The sequence below is a fragment of the Pangasianodon hypophthalmus genome, chromosome 1, assembly GCF_027358585.1.
Source record: "Pangasianodon hypophthalmus isolate fPanHyp1 chromosome 1, fPanHyp1.pri, whole genome shotgun sequence".
NCBI classification, from domain to species: Eukaryota; Metazoa; Chordata; class Actinopteri; order Siluriformes; family Pangasiidae; genus Pangasianodon; species Pangasianodon hypophthalmus.
Window position 1 is genome coordinate 18,765,935 of NC_069710.1, and position 18,099 is coordinate 18,784,033.

At 37.4% G+C, this 18,099-nt stretch overlaps 1 protein-coding gene across 3 annotated transcripts; it reads right to left on the bottom strand.

Annotated features, from left to right (window-relative positions):
- Nucleotides 1–10,681: 10,681 nt before the first annotated feature.
- them4 (thioesterase superfamily member 4) lies at nucleotides 10,682–16,619 on the bottom strand. Of its 3 annotated transcripts, none has more exons than XM_026925959.3 (6): nucleotides 15,881–16,615; nucleotides 15,121–15,310; nucleotides 13,755–13,917; nucleotides 13,429–13,539; nucleotides 12,857–12,981; nucleotides 10,682–11,141 (listed from the first exon to the last, which is right to left on the bottom strand). In XM_026925959.3, the coding sequence occupies exons 1-6, from the start codon at nucleotides 16,019–16,021 to the stop codon at nucleotides 11,098–11,100; spliced, it is 774 nt and encodes a 257-aa protein (XP_026781760.1). In that variant the 5' UTR covers nucleotides 16,022–16,615; the 3' UTR covers nucleotides 10,682–11,097. The 3 variants fall into 3 exon arrangements, with proteins under 3 accessions (XP_026781760.1, XP_053093504.1, XP_053093509.1); XM_053237529.1 differs by lacking the exon at nucleotides 10,682–11,141 and adding an exon at nucleotides 11,149–11,920 and having other exon boundaries at nucleotides 15,881–16,619; XM_053237534.1 differs by lacking the exon at nucleotides 10,682–11,141 and adding an exon at nucleotides 11,149–11,920 and having other exon boundaries at nucleotides 15,121–15,307; nucleotides 15,881–16,617.
- Between the last annotated feature and the right edge of the window lie 1,480 nt (nucleotides 16,620–18,099).

Below are 18,099 nucleotides of genomic sequence, written 5' to 3' on the forward strand. Positions count from 1 at the left end.
ATCACAGACACCTAATGTATATATTTTGTTCACCATCTTTAATGTAAAATATTAATACTGACTCCAAAAGTATGAGATGCCAAAATAAAAATTATATTTGTGTATGTTTCTGCACATTCATGTCACCTACAGAGTAAACAGAATGGGATAATTGGATTGCCAAGATGACAAGGCCTGGTGGAAAAGGATCTAAATGCTGCTTGGTTTACATTAGTTTTTATTCAATTACATAAACATTATACACTTGAAAGGGTAAGACAGTGCGTGTGTGTGTGTGTGTGTGTGTGTGAGAGAGAGAGAGAGAGAGAGAGAGAGAGAAAATGCCACACAAACATTTGTAGTTCAGTTTAAGACTTCCTGAGACAAAGGAAAAACAGCTGCTGTGAACTATCGGGCTCTGCACTTGTAACGTAAAAATAACTATTTAACATGGTCACAGTTTTATATCCAAACTGCTGGTGTTAACACAGGGTGCATTTTTTTGAAGGAATACAATACATTCCTAAAATGTCCCTAAATGTATTGCATTCCTAAAATATTTTAGGGACATTTTAATTTCTAATACAACTAACATACACCAAAAGTACTGCTAGAAAATACTGCTAGTATACTGCTAGGAAAAAAAAGTTAAACCTAGTGCCTTAAAGGGTTCTTTGGTCTGTTCCTCTAAAATTCTTAAAGGTTCTATGTAGAACCAAACGATAAAGGGGTTCCTTATCAGAAAAGGTAGTAGAATTGCTTTAAAAAGGTTGACACAAAGGAGAACTGAAGAACTCTTTTTAGATGCATCCAGGGATCTCAATTTCTAAAAAAAAATACAGTTCACCATGCCACTGAGTCATTATGATTAATACACCTTAATCATCTCTCCTTTAACAGTATTTACTTCAAAAGTCTATCTATCTATCTATCTATCTATAGTCTTTATTTATCTAAAAGCTAACTAAAAGCTAATAATGTTATCTAATAGTTTAACTATTATATGGCCTAAACTAATTGGCTGCAATTTTTCCAATGATTTTTAAACATATTAGTACAGTGACAGTGTATTACTCACATGTCTGAGAAATGGCAGTTTGTTGTACATAACCAATTATGAAAAGACCCTAAGGCCACTGTAGGTGTCCATACATATGGTCTTATAAAACCATAGCTACCTTTTTCAGACTTTTCTATGGTAAATGTTTTTTTTTTTTTTTTTTTTTACTTAATGAGTATTTTCATACATTCTAACTTGGCTGACAAACATATGAAAAAAAAAAAACACTGAAGTGAAATTATAAGGATTTATTAACTTGGAAAAAAAGTGGAGGTTCCACTATGCAATGCAATTGTAGGTGTGTAATAAGGGGTAATCAGTGTAATGGAGAAATTGAAGTAATTTTGAAAACATGAAATTAGCCATATCACGCCTGTTCATAGGTCAGTAGTCCAAACAGGCTCACTAACCTTAATCCTTAATCCTGATTATCTCCAGTTTTACAACACACAGTACTTTTACAGAGGGAGATACAAAGTGAGGGAGAATTCACACTTATGAAAGAGAGAGGAATAATAAAAAAAAATCTGAACACAGAAGCAACATGACAGGGGAAACTCAGAAATTATCAGTGAGCTATGTAAGAGTTTGACAGTTAAGATGAGGGTATAGAACATAAGGTCAGGAAATGAGCAGAGCTTTTGCTCTAGTGTACAATAAAGAATTTGTATTCCATTTGAAGCACTGAAAAGCCTGAAGCAGTGTTGCACAGAACAATCCAGAAGGCTTAGTTCTCCATGTGTCCCATGACCCTGCCTTTGCACACACTTCCGGTGGTTGCTCTTTGGTCCTCTTAATTGCTACAGCAGAAGGCTCAACCTTCAGTGTGAGGGAGACTGACTTCAGAAATTTCCTGCTGAGAATTCTTTCCCTTCCTCATTTCCATATTTGATTGTGGCAACTGTGGTGGTATTCTTACTTACTCTTAAATCACATCATTTTTTTTAGGTTACATGCAGGATGATTATCTAGTGAGCAATCCATTCAGACTCCTGACATTACAGAGGATCTGCTGGCATTTCCTAAATGTATTTGTTTTTAACATCTTGTGGTACATTTTCAGTTATTATTCATATTTCAATTTGTGAATGTACATAAAAAGCTTTGTGCCTGAACATATATTTTGCAAGAGTACAAACATGACTTTTAAAGTTTGTGTGAACTACTAACACCTGAGCTAAATCTGACTTGCATGCAGTTGTGGGATTAGCCACAAATTTAGTCAGTAGTTCATGTATAATCTGAGAGGGAAGATTGGGGTATATGTGTGGCGGCCAGGGAAAACACTTCACATGGTGAATGTTTGACATTTTCTGCTATATGATGTTTTGAAAACTACAGGTTTTCTCATTTTTGCATGTATCTTAACCACAAGTAAAGTTATAGCATTTTTAAAGTCTGGTTACCCCCAAAAGTGAAAAGGGGGACTCCACTATGGTGCAGGTGCACCCAAGACATTTAGACAGCTGGTGTCTGATTACAAATTGAAATGATTAGGCATATATCTGATTCACTACAGCACATAACTATACAACAACAGCTAGCATGTTTTTGACATCTTTAGTCAGACTGACTGTTTTGTCACTGCTTTTGTTAAACTGCCTTCTTTCAGAAAGCCTACGCACAATAAAAGTAAGACAATTCCACATAGTTTAGGTGAAATATATTTTCAGAACATTGAGGTCTTAGCAAATCTTTTTCTTTTCTGGCTGTTTGCCCGTATTCAGCAACAGCAACATCCAATGAGCAAGGGAAGCACTGTGCAAAAAATGCGTGATAACTATGTTAGGTTTGAAATTTGATATAAATTATAATATTTTTGATAGATTCTTAGGGCTTAGATTCTTAGAACTTGTTGAGAAAAAGTGTCTCTAGCACCTTTGTATAACAGAAACTATTGTGTGCACTGTTATACATGGATTACAGAAATACATTTTATGTAAATACACATGTGTATCAACTTCAGCTTTGCTCATGTAAGTACACAAGTGTACCCTCACAGTAATAAGTCTTTCTCTCTCAGGTGTTAGAGTGTGCTGACAATCGCATTTGTGCAAACTGATGGTTTTTCCAATAAGATTTTCTTTTTGATTGTGACTGCACATGCATACATACAACTGCACAGGAACTGTCCACTTATTTAAAGTGTAAATTCTTATATAGAGGCTACACTTCAAGTTAAGTGGACAGTTCTTGTGCAGTTAGCATGTAAGTACTGTCATATTGCAGACTGAAGTTAATCCATTGCATCAGGTTTTGGTGAGTTAGCATGTTACAGTGCAAATGTGTTAAAAAAAAAAAAAATTGTTTGCCCCCTGTCTGAATTCCTGAATTTCTGGATTTGTGCACATTTTTCACATTATATTTAGTCTGAATTTATAATGGATTGTAGTTGTATATAGATAAAGACTGGCAGGAAAATTGACACAAAAGTTTGGTACTTGTTTCATGTCTTTGGTGTGCAAGGTATCCCTTATGCAATCTTTAGGTGTGAGATGGTAAAACAGTGAAATGGTTTGGGGATACTTTGCTGCATCAGGACTTGGATGCCTTGCTATCACTGAGAGAATTGTGAATTCTGCTCTGTATCAGATAATTCTTCAAGAGAATGTCAGGTCATCTGTCCATAAGCTGAAGCTGAAGCGCAGCTGGGTCATATATGATGATCCAAAGTACACAAGCAAGTCTACTTCACAATGGTTAAAAAGTAAGAAACTTTTGGCCTACTCAAAGTCCAGGCCTAAACCCTATTGAAATGTTGTGGCAGGACCTGAAATGTGCAGGTCATGCTCAGAGGCGTACAAATGTCATTGAGCTGAAGCAGTTCTGCAAGGAGGAGTGAGGCAAAATTCCTCCACAGTGTTGTGAGACACTAATTGAATATCTTTTCTTAATAATGTTCTGTTTTTGTTCCCTGGGGGTCCCTTTTATGCATTATTAAGATGTTTTGGTTTTGGTTTAAGATGTCATTCAGTGTTTGAAATGTGCACAAATTCAGGAGTTCAGACAGGGGGAAAACACTTTTTCATAGCACTGTATATGAAAGGTCAAAAACACTTGGTTCCTTACATAAGCCAAAACACTGATACACTACAGAGCCAAAAGTATGTCGACATCTGATCATCACACCCATATGTGGGTGTTACCCAAACTGTTGCCACAGAGTTAGAAGCACACAACTGTATAGAACGTCTTTGTATGCTGTAGCTTTAAGAATTCCCTTCATTAGAACTAAGGGACCCAAACCTGTTCCAGCATGACAATGGCCGTGTACACAAAGTGAGCTCCATGAACCCATGGTTTGCCAAGGTTGGCTTGGAAGAACTCAAGTGACCTACACAAAGCCCTGACCTCAACCCCACTGAACACATTTGGGATGAACCAGAATGCTGACTGCACCCCAGGCCTCCTCGCCCAACATCAGTACCTGACCTCACTAATGCTCTTGTGGCTGAAGGAGCAAAAATTCCCACAGCCACACTCCAAAATCTAGAAGATAGCCTTCCCAGAAGAGTGGAGGTTATTATAACAGTAAAGAGGGACTAAATCTGGAACAGGATGTTCACAGTGCACATATGGGTGTGATTGACAGGTGTTCACAAACCTTTGGTCATATAAGCTACAGTATGTGCATTTACACAAATAGTTTCTTAGCTTACTAAGGGGGTACAACTTGGAAGCATTTCTGATGGTGAAGCAATCTGATGTAGGGTTTGACATAGTACCTTTAAGAGCTGCCCCTGAAAAGTAAACCAAAGAACTCTAGATTTAGCCTTTTTTAAGGGTGTGTGCACATTATGTGCAGGATTTTTAAAACTCTTTTTGAATGCAGAAAGTAAATCATTAACATAGTAATTTGCTATGCTATTAGTGAACCAACTGTGTGAAATGAGGTCATCTGTTTCTAATTTAAAGAATTTAGAATAAAGCCCTCTATAGGCAAACTGTTTGCGTGTGATTCTCCTTTACTTGACACATATCTCCTTTCTTCTTGATTTAGTAGTTGAGTATCACTTTCCTATTCTTTTCTTTGCAGTTTTTTCAAACAGATAAACTTCTGTCCACAAGTGCTCCTGGGATTGCTTTAATAATCTTAGATCTTAATAGAGAAGTTGGGAGTGAGATTTTTCTTCAGCCTATAAAGCTTTAAGCTAATAAATATATTGTTGTGCAACATGTAGCTTGTAATTTTGCTTTTTCTCTAACTGGTATGTGTACCACCTTTTGGAACAAACTAGAAAAGTTTTTTCTATGTCCATGTACACTTGCATTGAATATATCAAGTCTGAGAAATTTGGGATTATGGCTAATGTGCTCTGTTGAGGACTGCGTACAAAAATGGATCAAAACAGTCTGTACACAGTGTCTGAGCTGCCATAGCTTTGTGGCTCATTGGGTACAGCGATAGGAGATTTATGTACTCTATGTACTATTTATGTATGTAGATTCATGTGGCATAGATGGCATAGAAGAGTGGGGGAGGGTGGGCACTGCTGCCCGAGGGGTTATTTATAGTTTTCTGCTGTGTCAGCCAACTCAGAGCTACCAGCTACCACTGTGTGTAAGTGGAGTGGGGTAAGTGGTAAACATAGGGTAGAAGGTATATATACCCATACCTATATATATATATATATATATCGGTGTAGGTTCCCCTTGTGCCACCAAAACATCTCTGACCCATCAAAGCATGGACTCCACAAACTCCACAAGACCTCTGAAGGTGTGCTGTGGCGTCTGGCACCAAGACATTAGCAGCAGATCCTTTAAGTCCTGTAAGTTGCGAGGTGGAGCCTCCATGTATCGGACTTGCTTGTCCAGCACATCTCACAAATGCTTGATGGGACTGAGATCTGGGGAATTTGGAGGCCAAGTCAATACCTTGAACTCTTTATGATGTTCCAATGATACCATTGCCATGAAGGGGTGTACTTGGTCTGCAACAATGTTTAGGTAGGTGGTACATGTCAAAGTAACATCCACATGAATGCCAGGACCCAAGGTTTCCCAACACAATATTGCCCAGAGCATCACACTGCCTCTGCCAGCTTGCCTTCTTCTCATACTGCATCCTGGTTCCCCAGGTAATCAATGCACACGGCCATCCACATGATGTAAAAGAAAACATGATTCATCAGACCAGGCCACCTTCTTCCATTGCTCCATGGTGGTGCTCACATGCACATTGTAGATGCTTTCAGCAGGGGACAGGGGTCAGCGAAGGCACTCTGACCGGTCTGCAGCTACACAGCCCCTTATACAGCAAGCTGCAATGCAGTGTGTGTTCTGACACCTTTCTATCATAGCCAGAATTATCTTTTTCAGTAATTTGTGTTTCAGTAGCTCTTCTGTGGGATCGGACTAGACGGCCTCGCCTTTGGTCCCCACGCACATTAGTGAGCCTTGGGCGCCCATGACCCTGTTGCCGGTTCACCAGTTGTCCTTTCTTGGGCCACTTTTGTTAGGTACTAATCACTGCATACTGGGAACACCCCACAAGACCTGCCCTTCTGGAGATGCTCTGACCCAGTCAAAGTCGCTCAGATCCTTACACTTGCCCATTTTCCTGCTTCCAACACATCAACTTCAAGGACTGACTGTTTGCTGACTGACGCTTGCTGTTCAGGTGCCATTGTTACAAAATAAGCAAAGTTATTCACTTCATCTATCAGTGGTTTTAATGTTACAGCAGGTCTTTCCCGCTGTCTTTAAGCCTCAGCTCATCACATGCAGCATTTTCCATAACCTTTCTGTCAGTTCTCTGTGACAAACACCCGCACAACACAGGACCTTAGTTATTTAGTGTTTTAAGTTAAAACATTTTTCTACAATACCTGACAAATCAGGACGAGGAAGAAACGCTTGTATAGGGCTTGTAGAGAAATTTATTTTATTATTATTATTTTTTAAATTCCCTTAAAAGGTTGTGTTAGTAAATAAATATAACAATTATCCTGGTTCTTCATGTTCCATCCTTGAGATAAACCAAGTAGCTGGACTCTGTACAAACATCCCTATAGAGGGTAATTACTGTGTTTACTGCGGAAATGTTCAATATTGCACTTTACTATTGCAACCCAGACAAAGAAATTTGATCCAGGAATATTCTGCAATTCAAAGCAATTCCAAACAAATCCACGTTTTCCTGCCGGGAGAAATGATGCAGTGCTATTGCCTCAGGATTTTCAGGATTTTCATGAGGTATGTCAGGGTAAGGTGTCAATAGACCAGCATTTCTAACATTATAGGTGCAGGCAGGTGCTGGAATAAATCTTTTAAATGATTTTATAAAATAGAGATCTACAGTGACTTACATAATTCTTCACAATAATTATTTACCCCCTCCTCCCCCCAGGTTTCTGTAATCTACTTAATATATTTAATCATTTTTTCTACTAAATCAAGATATTTTTTTGATTGATTGATGAGTTTCATTCATTCATCTTCTATCCTTGTCAAGACCAGGGGAATACCTCCTTGCATGGGATGCCAGTCCATGGCAAGTCACCACACACACACACATTTACACACACATTCACACTTATGGGCAATTTAGCATAGCTAGTACACCTGCTGGCATATTTTTGGAGGAAGGAGGAGACCAGAGAACAAGGAGAAAACCCTACATGAACATGGAGAATATGTGAAACCCCACACAGGCAGTAACCCAAGCTCAGGACCATACCAGGGACCCTGGAGCTGTGAGGCAGCAACGCTACCCACTGTACTTATGACATATACTTCCAATTAAGTCTATTTAAGTTCCAGGTTGTAACACTACAGAATATGGAAAAGTTCAGTGGGGTGAATACTTATGCAAACCATAAGCCATTAAGGGCTAAATTTATCATCATGAAAAATTCTGTTTGTAATGTATAGTTAGATCATGGAACACATCTTAATACTGTCATTAAAATGTTTTATGGGATGTATAAAGTTTATCAGTCCCCCACAAACACACACACACAGAGATTTTATCTGTAGAGTTTAACAGATTTATCCTAAGAAAAGAATAATATTAATAAAAAGATAGAGTTATTTATGTAGTGATTTATTTGAATATAAAATACTAAAATCTACAAATATACTGTGGTTAGGAAAGAATGTTACGTGAAAATGTTACGTGACAGAGAGTGTGTGTATATGTGTGTAGGTTTTACCGTTAATACCACAAATGGAAAAAATGGCATGGTGGATCTTCGCTTCAGTGTGCCCACAGAAGCCCTGATGAAGAGCCAACCTGATCAGAGCCCACCTTGTTCTCTCCCAAAACACAAACATACACACACACACACACATGCAGAGAGAGAGTGAGAGAGAAATTGCTCACTATGTGTGTCCTACATAGAGAAAGAGACGAGGGGCCCACTGGAGAGCATGGGGACACTCTCAACCACACACTTACACTCATACACGCACACACTTAAATAAACCAGAGGGGGACTGAAATCTGAAAATGATTCAACTCTACAAAACAGGCCTGATGTGATGGGAAAATTCTGAATGGAGCAGATTATGCAGTCTTGGACTGTCTTTCTGGATGTTGTCCTCCTTCTATGGGATTTTGTCTTTCATATGCTATATAACATAAGGAAATGCCTGACCTTGTGTCTTTCATATATGAAATTCCCTAGACAGTCAATATATTCAGTTACTTATCAAATATGATGCAAGAGACATGATTATATACAGTCCGGAAGTATTTGGACAGTGACAGAGTTTTTGTGATTTTCCCTTTATACACCACCACAATGGATTTGAAATAAAACAATCAAGATGTGATCGAGATGTACTTTCAGCTTTATTTTAAGAGGTTCCACAAAAATATGACATTTACCATTGAGGAATTACAGCCATTTTCAACAAAGGACCTCCATTTTCACATGATGTGGTATACTTTGGATCATGAGCTGTTCCTTTCTTCTGCCATACTTTTCTCTTCCCATCATTCTGGTACAAGTTAATCTTGGTTTCATCAGTTTTCACCTTGTTGTAAACCCTCTGTATTTACATTCATGAAGGCGTCTCTTGATTGTAGATTTTGACAATGATACGCCTACCTTCTCCAGAGTATTCTTGACTTCTGTTGATGTTGTGAAGGGGTTTTTCTTCACCACAGAAAGGATTCTGCAATCATCCACTTTAGTTGTCTTCTGTGGTCTTCCAGGCCTTTCGATGTTGTTGAGCTCACCAGTGCTTTCTTTCTTTTTAACAATGTACCCAACTGTTGATTTTGGCCACACCTAAGGTATTTGCTATCCCCCTTATAGATTTATGTTGTTTTTTCAGCTTAATGATGTCCTCCTTCACTTGCATTGAGATCTCCTTGGACTTCATATTGGCAGCTCCAGTCGAACAGCTGCCAAATGCCAACTCAATACCTGATATCGACTCCAGACCTTTTATCTGCTTCATTTGTCTTGAAGTAACAAGGGAATGGACCGCACCCGGTCAATTAATTTCTTGTCAGTCAATTGTCCAAATACCTTTGAGCCCCTGAAAATGGAAGTACTTTGTTGAAAATGGCTGTAATTCCTAAATGGTAAATGCCATATTTTTGTGGAACCTCTTAAAATAAAGCTGAAAGTCTACACTTCGATCACATCTTGATTGTTTTATTTCAAATCCATTGTGGTGGTGTATAAAGGCAAAATCACAAAAACTCTGTCCAAATACTTCCAGACCTAACAGTATATATATATATATATATATATATATATATATATATATATATATATATATATATATATATATATATATATATATAGACAGATAGATAGATACACACACACACATATAATACATACATATATATATATATATATATATATATATATATATATATATATATATATATATATATATATATATATGCCCAGTGAGAACAGACAACAGACTAAATTATAATTCTAATTATAAAACCACATTAAAACAAATACTGAATGGTTTGTATTGAATGACTATAGTCATTCATGTGCTAAGACCACCGTTTCTCTCACCATATGAATGTACCTTCTTTAGATGTGGACAACATGTCACTCATTACTGTAATGCTGTCATATTATTCTGATCTTTTTACTGGAATAATAGAAGAAGGGGGAGGGGACAACAAAGTATGTGAGATGCATAGTTAAAAAAATAATTGTACAATAAGAAATACATCACAACCATTTTTGTTTATGATTTTAGTTATCAGATTTCTGAACAACAGGTGGAAACATCTTACAGATAAACCTTACCTTTATTCAAGCTGCCTAGCAAACAAGCACTTCACTTGTTACAAAGATCAATCTAGAACCCATTTTTGGTTGTCCCAATAAGGGAAGGTTCTTTCTAGAGCCCTACAACAATTTTTTTTTTCTAATAGTGTAGTATTATTTGCTCTCACTAGCACCCAAAACACAGAGACAGTTTCTTTTACTGTGCTTTGGACCAAATTACTATTTAGAAGATGCTTTACTCAGAACTCTTATTAACAAAACAAACATGCGTTTCCCAAGGTTGGCCAGATTTAAAATTGAAGTGTTTTTCCTAAAACAGCCTATATAAGGCTTTATGACCACATGTTATTTGTATCAGATCACTATATGCATCAGATAAACTTACAGCATGTTTTGCTCCAGGAATAATAGATTAATGAAGACATACACCTCAGAAATTCTTTATTGCAAATAAAAGAGGAACTCAATTAAATTATTGCATGTTCCTATTAATACATCATTATTTGCAAGTCATTTTAACAGGTGGTTATTAGTCATTTTATAATAATACTTCAAGCACATTATTGTTACTAATATATATGGTATCTTCACAAATCCATTCAAAGCCCTAACAAAATAATACCTTAAACGTGAATACTAATTTTGATTAAAAAATGTCAATAAATAAAACAGTTAGTTGTGAATACATAAAGGGAGGTAGAGTAGGTAACATTTACCATAGCAATTTAAAGAAAGTCTGGTGAATCTAAGACAATAAAGAAAACATTTCTGTACACACACACACACACACACACACAGAGAGAGAGAATGTCTCCAGTGGATTGTGATCTGCTTGAAGGATTAAGTGCCAAACAAATGGCCCATATTAACTGATATGAACAGCGCTGTAAAGAGAGACACAGACAGAGTGATTTTATCATTTTTAACATTGAAAAGAATTTCAAGGATCTATGAATTCATTGTAATTGTAATGTAATTGTAATGTAATTAATGGAATGTGCACCCTCTGTGATTCAGCGATTAAGACTTCTATGCACAATAGAGAGATCCTGCACTCAGGCTGGCAGGTGTTTTCAGCAAATGTTTCCTGGCATCTATAGCTGTTATCTGTATGTTGTCTGTATGTATGTGAGATCTATTGAAAACCTATTTCAGACATTTGCCCTAGCTGTGACCTTGACCCTGTTTGGATCAATTACAAAATACAATCAGTTCATCTGCTGGTTTCAATGATAATTCCATATAAATGGAATATATATCCTAGAAATATTCAACCACTCATTCTTGAGATGACTAACGAGAATGTCAGACAGACACATGGATGTATGGACAACCCAAAAGATAAAAACATACGAAAAAGATTAAAAAAAAAGATATGATAGCTTATTAGGTATATATAAAAGCTATACATACTGTACATAAAGTGGGCAGTGTCAGTTTATTGTGTGTTTGTACAGGGCACTCACTGTACAAAGAAATTGAACAGTGACACAATTTGTTCACTTCAGGTAATGATCACATCAACCATCAGAATGGGGAAAAAATCTGATTCCAGTGAACAGATCTCAAGAACAGAAAGCTGAGGCTGCAGTGGGCACAGGCTCACCAAAAAAGGGCAGTTCAAGACTGGAAAAACGTAGCCTGGTCTGCTGAATCTGGATTTCTGCTGAGGCGCACAGACAGTAGGGTCAGAATTTGGCACCAACAGCATGAATATATGGACCCAACCAGCCTTGTGTCAACAGTCCAGGCTGGTGGAGGTGGTGTAATGGTGTGGGGAATGTTTTCTTGGCATAGTTTGGGTCCATTAATGCCAATCAATCATCGCTTGAATGCTAGAGTCTATGTGAGTATTGTTGCTGACCATGTGCATCCCTTCATGGCCACAATTTACCCATCTTCTAATGGCTACTTCCAGCATGATAATGCACCATGTCACAAAGCAAAAGTCATCTCAAACTGGTTTCACGAACATGACAATGAGTTCAGTGTTCTTCAGTGGTCTTCCCAGTCACTGTATCAGAATCCAATAGAACACCTTTGGGATGTGGTAGAACAGGAGATTCACAGCATGAAAGTGCACCTGAAAAATCTGCAGGAATTGCATGATGTAATCATGTCAGCTTGGACCAGATCTCAAAGGAATGTTTCCAACATCTTCTGGAATCTACGCCATGACGAATTGAGGCTGTTTTGACAGCAAAGGGAGGCCCTACACTGTATTAGTATAGTGTTCCTAATAAATGCTCGGTGAATGTATATTATTCTGTCAAGCCAAGTGAGTTCTCTCAGTCCAGTAGCACATTATTTATCATTTCAAGATTGCAGTAGTCACTCGTACTATTGAATATGCACATATTGGTATTATAAAGTTTCTACAAGCCAATTGGGACGTTATTAATAATAATTAGGCTAATTTTAAAAAAACCTGTTTGCCATATAATTGATCATTATCAAAAAAAAAAAAAATCTTCAGTTAAACCAATTAGAATGAAGTATTATATGTGCTAATGTATAATAACATATTTAAACATATGAAATGACCCTATAAAGGGTCATGTGTGTTAATATGTTTATATGAGTGTTTGTGGTAGTCTACCTGTAGCCTCGGTGTGTAATTTGGATTCATCAGTGCTGGTCACTCTACAGGTTACAAAGATTTTTTTGCCCTCGGTCCGATCCAGAGCACTGTGAAGCACAACTACACTACCCAGTGGTATTGGACTGTGTATGGACAAAGACAAGAAAGAGGATGTTGGTAAGTAAGATTGTTTGTTATTGGTGTGGAATGATGTAAATCTCTCATAATAGTACAAAAAAATCTAACTCTAAGTGGACTTGTATCTTAGTTGGTAGCACAAAGATTTACATGTGATGAATAAAGTTAGTATTAAAAAATACACATTTATAGTTTGATTTTCTAATGCAGGACATAACATATGATATGTTTTATGGTGAGATAGATAATGTGAAAACTAGAATATGCAAGTATGAAACTATATACTGATGCAAGAATTCCATGATTCCACAATTCCAGCATATTTATTCAGAAAAGAAAACTTCTGTAAAAACACCTTTAAAACTGTAAAACACCTACTAACTCAATGAAACAAGGTGGGTTTCGTAGTGATTTTGCTCTTCTGAACCTTTGAGGTAGGAGAGTCGAGGTACCTGCGATAGTTGATATTGAGGTTGGCAGTCATAATAGGCCCAGCCAGGTAACCAGCGAGAGTGCCTGTCACCGTATCGATCATGGTGGCGATTGCTCCACCGTGCACATGTCTGTGGCACAGCAAATCATTTTTACACCACTTCCTTTGTTGTTAGGTGTTTTCCCCTTCTCACTAACAGTACAAGTTATTTTTCCATTCAGTGATCTATTTTGATTTTTAAAGGTTTAGGTATGACTGACTGGTTTAGTGTTGAAAGATTCAGTTAACCTTGTCTTTGCTAAATCACACTTTTGAACGTATGATAGTAAGATAGTGCTTGCTCACCCGGGAGGTCCCTCCAGTAGATGCCCAGCCTGAAAAGCACACACACATCTCTTCTCCTGCTTGTTCATAAAAACCACATACTCAAACGTTGCCCCATGCTCTTTTATGTTCCTTGTGAAGAGTCTAGCTTTAGACTGGATTATTTTACTCAAGTATACTCCTCCTACCAGATGCAAAAAAAAAAAGTTACTTTTTTTTCTTCAAATTATGCATTTTAAGGCATTACACAACACTGTGAAGAGCTGCAATAACAGAATGATTTAACAGCAAATTGCATCAACTTTATATAACATGGAGTGCTTGTGTAGGTAATGCAAAAACACACACATGTGAATAAATAAGGCTGCTAGGCCAAGTGTTGAAAGACCTTTTAATGAGATGACCATTTTATCCCCAAGATCTGTGTAAACTAAACAATGGTGTGTCGAACAATGGTGGCTTATATTACATTAAATTTTTTTTTTTTTAATAAATTGTATTTATGAGAGTAGTTTTAACAGAGAATCAGTTCTATTCCTACTCAAGTAAATTGGTAATGGCAAAAAAACATAGTTTTACTGCATTAACATTTGGCTCTGTTCTCAAATGGCAAAATTTGAAAAAATGGAAAAAAATGGCATAGTACACTATGTAGGGTGTACAAGTAGTAATTTTGTTTTTTGGTTTAAGGAGAGAATCACTTTCATGGTTGTTATGCTTTGGGTTAGGTAAAACTTTATTTTAAGGTTCTGTATTTTGTTACACATCCAATCACAGATTAAAATTGTAATTAGGGTCTTAATTTAACAAAATTCTCATCGTCATGGCGATATATTCAACAGCTTTATCATATTTCTTGCCCATATCATGTAGGCCTAATAGAGATCTGTTCTAACCAACTTAACATTTTTAAAGATTAAAGTGGAAAACCGCAAAGTAATTATTTGCTTTTGACAGCTGCCTTTGCACAAGGACAACCTAAAAGCAGATTTTCTTAAAGTATTTAAGTATAAAACCATATTATATATTGTCAACTGACATTTGTGTAACACAATGAGTCTTAATAATTTTCCTTATTAAGAAAAGCATAATATTCTTTAATTAGGGATAGGCTAGCTAGAAAACAACCAGTTACAGCAGCAAGAACGTCTGGCTTGGCTTGGGAACACACAGCCAGTTGATTTCAAATTTTTTTTCTTATAGTTTAACTGCTCTGGTCTGAATTTTTCAGACATATATCCCTTAATAGGCATAGTGTGCCATGGAAGTGCTTGTAATTTTTTTTTTCAACAATAAAACAGGAAGTGGAATAACCACAGAGTTCAGTAAGACTTTAAGCTCTACTCTAGGTGAAGAAAATTGGCTACAGGGAGAAACTGTCACACACCTGTAGCATATTTGAGAGAGCGGTTGTAACTGGGAAGCTTGCGCCAAGGCCCCTTCTTCTCGCCTTCTTCAGTCTTAACCTCACACAATGCATTATAATGATCATAAACTTCCTGCATTTCTGCATTCCAGGATGTGTTGGGCTGGCTGAAGTCCCGCGGGCTCACACTGAAGGGCCATAGCGACATCTTCTGGGTAAAGAGATGAAAGTCAGACAATGTTCTGATATATGCAGTCGAGTATTGCCAATCACTGAACTTGCACTGCCAGTATAGAAGAAAGGAAAAAAATTACCACATAAATAATCATTAATAATGTGCTTAACCATGTCAGATAGGTTCAGTGCTCACTCCTCAACACTAATATTATACTGTTAAAGAAAAGGTTCTGGGGTAAGCAGCTCAGTTCTGTTTGGGAGTGGGGTTCATTTCCAATTCCAGGTTCAATCTAAACAGGTGCCCTAAATTTAGAAACTATTGAGATCAACCGCATGGCTATATATATATATATATATATATATATATATATATATATATATATATATATATAAATGTGTGTGTGTGTGTGTGTGTTTGTTTGTTGTTTTTTCAAAAGCATTTGTTCTAAATCCTAGGAAAACACTTACATTTCACAGTCCCCCTTTAATTTCTGCTTACCTGCAGTAAGAGAAACTGTTACATTATATTGCTGCTAATTGATAGGTCACGTGACCAGTAAACGCTCTTCAGCACGTGATTGTACAGGAGACAGGCTGAACTTACCGACAGGCCTCGCGCGCTCCGGTGTGCCGAGCACCACAGCTCCGGGCTTTCAGCCAGACCCCGCTGAGAGACAGCATCCTGAAACAATGCATGGTAATGAGGAATAAACCTCCTCACGGCTTGTAGACAGCGTCGTATCATAATGAAGATATATCAGTGTTAATACTCTGAACATGCCATGTGCTTATTCAAAACATGACGTAACCGGGTGCATTCACAGCGCCCACATGATCTGGCTAGCGAGCTACTAGCTTACAGGAATGAGTAGATATGCTACAGTATGCACAGTGACATGCTTAATATGTAATCGGTAACTTAACCCTACAGTTTCTGTTCGAATAGGTACAAAATAATATTTCTTCTGACGAACTGGCCAGCAGGAGAAACTCGAAAACAACACTGTGCCGGTGACTTTGAGTGCAGCTCATGACACTGATGTGAGATGCTCCGCTACTCCTCCTACTTCCGGGAGCTGAAGGGGAGAGCTCCAATTCAGACACCAATCTCTCCTCTCCACTACTTCCATCAAGGGGAATATCATCAGTTTTTAAACTAAACTAAACTACTTCCATGCAGTGACTTCACATTTAAGCTAATATTTAGTAATTATAGTCAGAAAACATAAGTTCTAATCCTGCGTAATGGATTTAGGTGTGTTAAATGAGTTCAGAGTGAAACTAGCGGAAGTATCTAGTGTTTAAGTGTAAGTTAGATTAGACTTGACCATCGGGTGTGTTGGAACGAAACATACCGATGCATATACAGTATATGTGTACATATATTTTAAATGTAGAAGTCATGCAGTAAAATACAATGAAAACACTAACACGAACATAAGCAGAGGTCAGCACTAAGCGCTCCTTATTTAAAGCGCATGCGCGCGTGAGTCGACTCTTTGAACCGTTTTTCAGGTGAACGCTGGGAGCTGTAATATATTCTTCAGTATTTTATATTTATCAGCTCTAATGCTTTTGTTCAGTGCAACCGAAGTGCTTCTAGTGAATCTTATTCATATCCGAGTAGTTTTTCACAGCTAACGATTTAGAGCAGAAAGATGAATCGTGTGTTTGACTCTTTATTTGTGCGTCTGAGACACAGCATGATGGTCCGAGTGCACTGCGGCGTGATTATACATTTTATAATTTTTTATTTATTTATTTTTATTTATAGTTTATGATATTAAAAAACAAACACAAGCTGTCGAGGAGAAGTTTTGGAGCCAAATGAGTCGGCTCTAATTCGTTTGCTGAACCTATTGCTCTGAATCACTACTCTGCGCGTGCTATTGAAATCACGTGACCGGAACTTTACTTAAACACGTTGCCTTAACAACCGGACTGGTGGCTTCCATAGCTACCGTTTAAAGCCAGCAATGGTTTGATGTTCTGCTGAAAAATAAATCCACTTATCGTTTTTTTTTTTGTGTTGTAAGAAGCTAAATACTGTTGAAATGTCTGGTCACAGCGAACAGCGTTTTAAGAACACACTTGTGCAGAGAGAAAAAGAAAAAATAGAGGTAATAGTTAACACACATTCTTCTTGCCTGACTGGTTGTCACACACCCAAACTACTGAATAACTAGATCAAACAAAACTTATTCTACTTGCCATTCTGTCACTCTTTTGTTTCCTAGAGAGATGAGAAAAAGACAGTCAGATTTGCTCATCCGGAAAGGTTTGTTTCTCTTCAGTCTTTTTATAAGATACTACACTTCTCTCTGTGTGTGTGTGTGTGTGTGTGTGTGTGTGTGTGTGGACTGAACCTTGTACAGTGTAGTGACTGTAACCTATGGTGCATTAGTGCAAAACTCATTAACAAAACAAAAATGCAAAAGCAAATTAAAAAATGCCTCAGCAAAACAAAAAACACAACAAATTCAGAAACACTGTAATCAACTGGCAACGAGTATGTGATATTCAGTAAGGGCCTAATCTTTACATTTTGAGTTAATGTTTCTGAATTTGCTGTCGTTTGATGTCACTGCTGTGGTGGGAAATGTTCACCACTCGTATCATATCTGATTATCACTGGTCCTATGATGGTCCTTTTCCACTTTCATATAGAATGCCAGCAACAGCTGGGCTACTTACACTAATTTCTGTCCTACTTATATGGTAGATCTACCTGCTAAAATAATCACTGTAAAATAATTGATTTTGCCTTCTGTTTTCTGCTCAAATCTCTTGTTCAATTCTTCTCCCAAGCCTTCATATTTAACC

Bases quoted from the DNA above. Each gene is read 5' to 3' on its own strand.
- them4 (XM_053237529.1), bottom strand. From the start codon at position 16,021: ATGATACGACGCTGTCTACAAGCCGTGAGGAGGTTTATTCCTCATTAC. The intron at 13,918-15,120 runs GTGTGTGACAGT...TGCATCTGGTAG, and splicing joins CTCTCTCAAATATGCTACAG to GAGGAGTATACTTGAGTAAA. The intron at 12,982-13,428 runs GTACCTCGACTC...GTCCATACACAG, and splicing joins CTCAATATCAACTATCGCAG to TCCAATACCACTGGGTAGTG.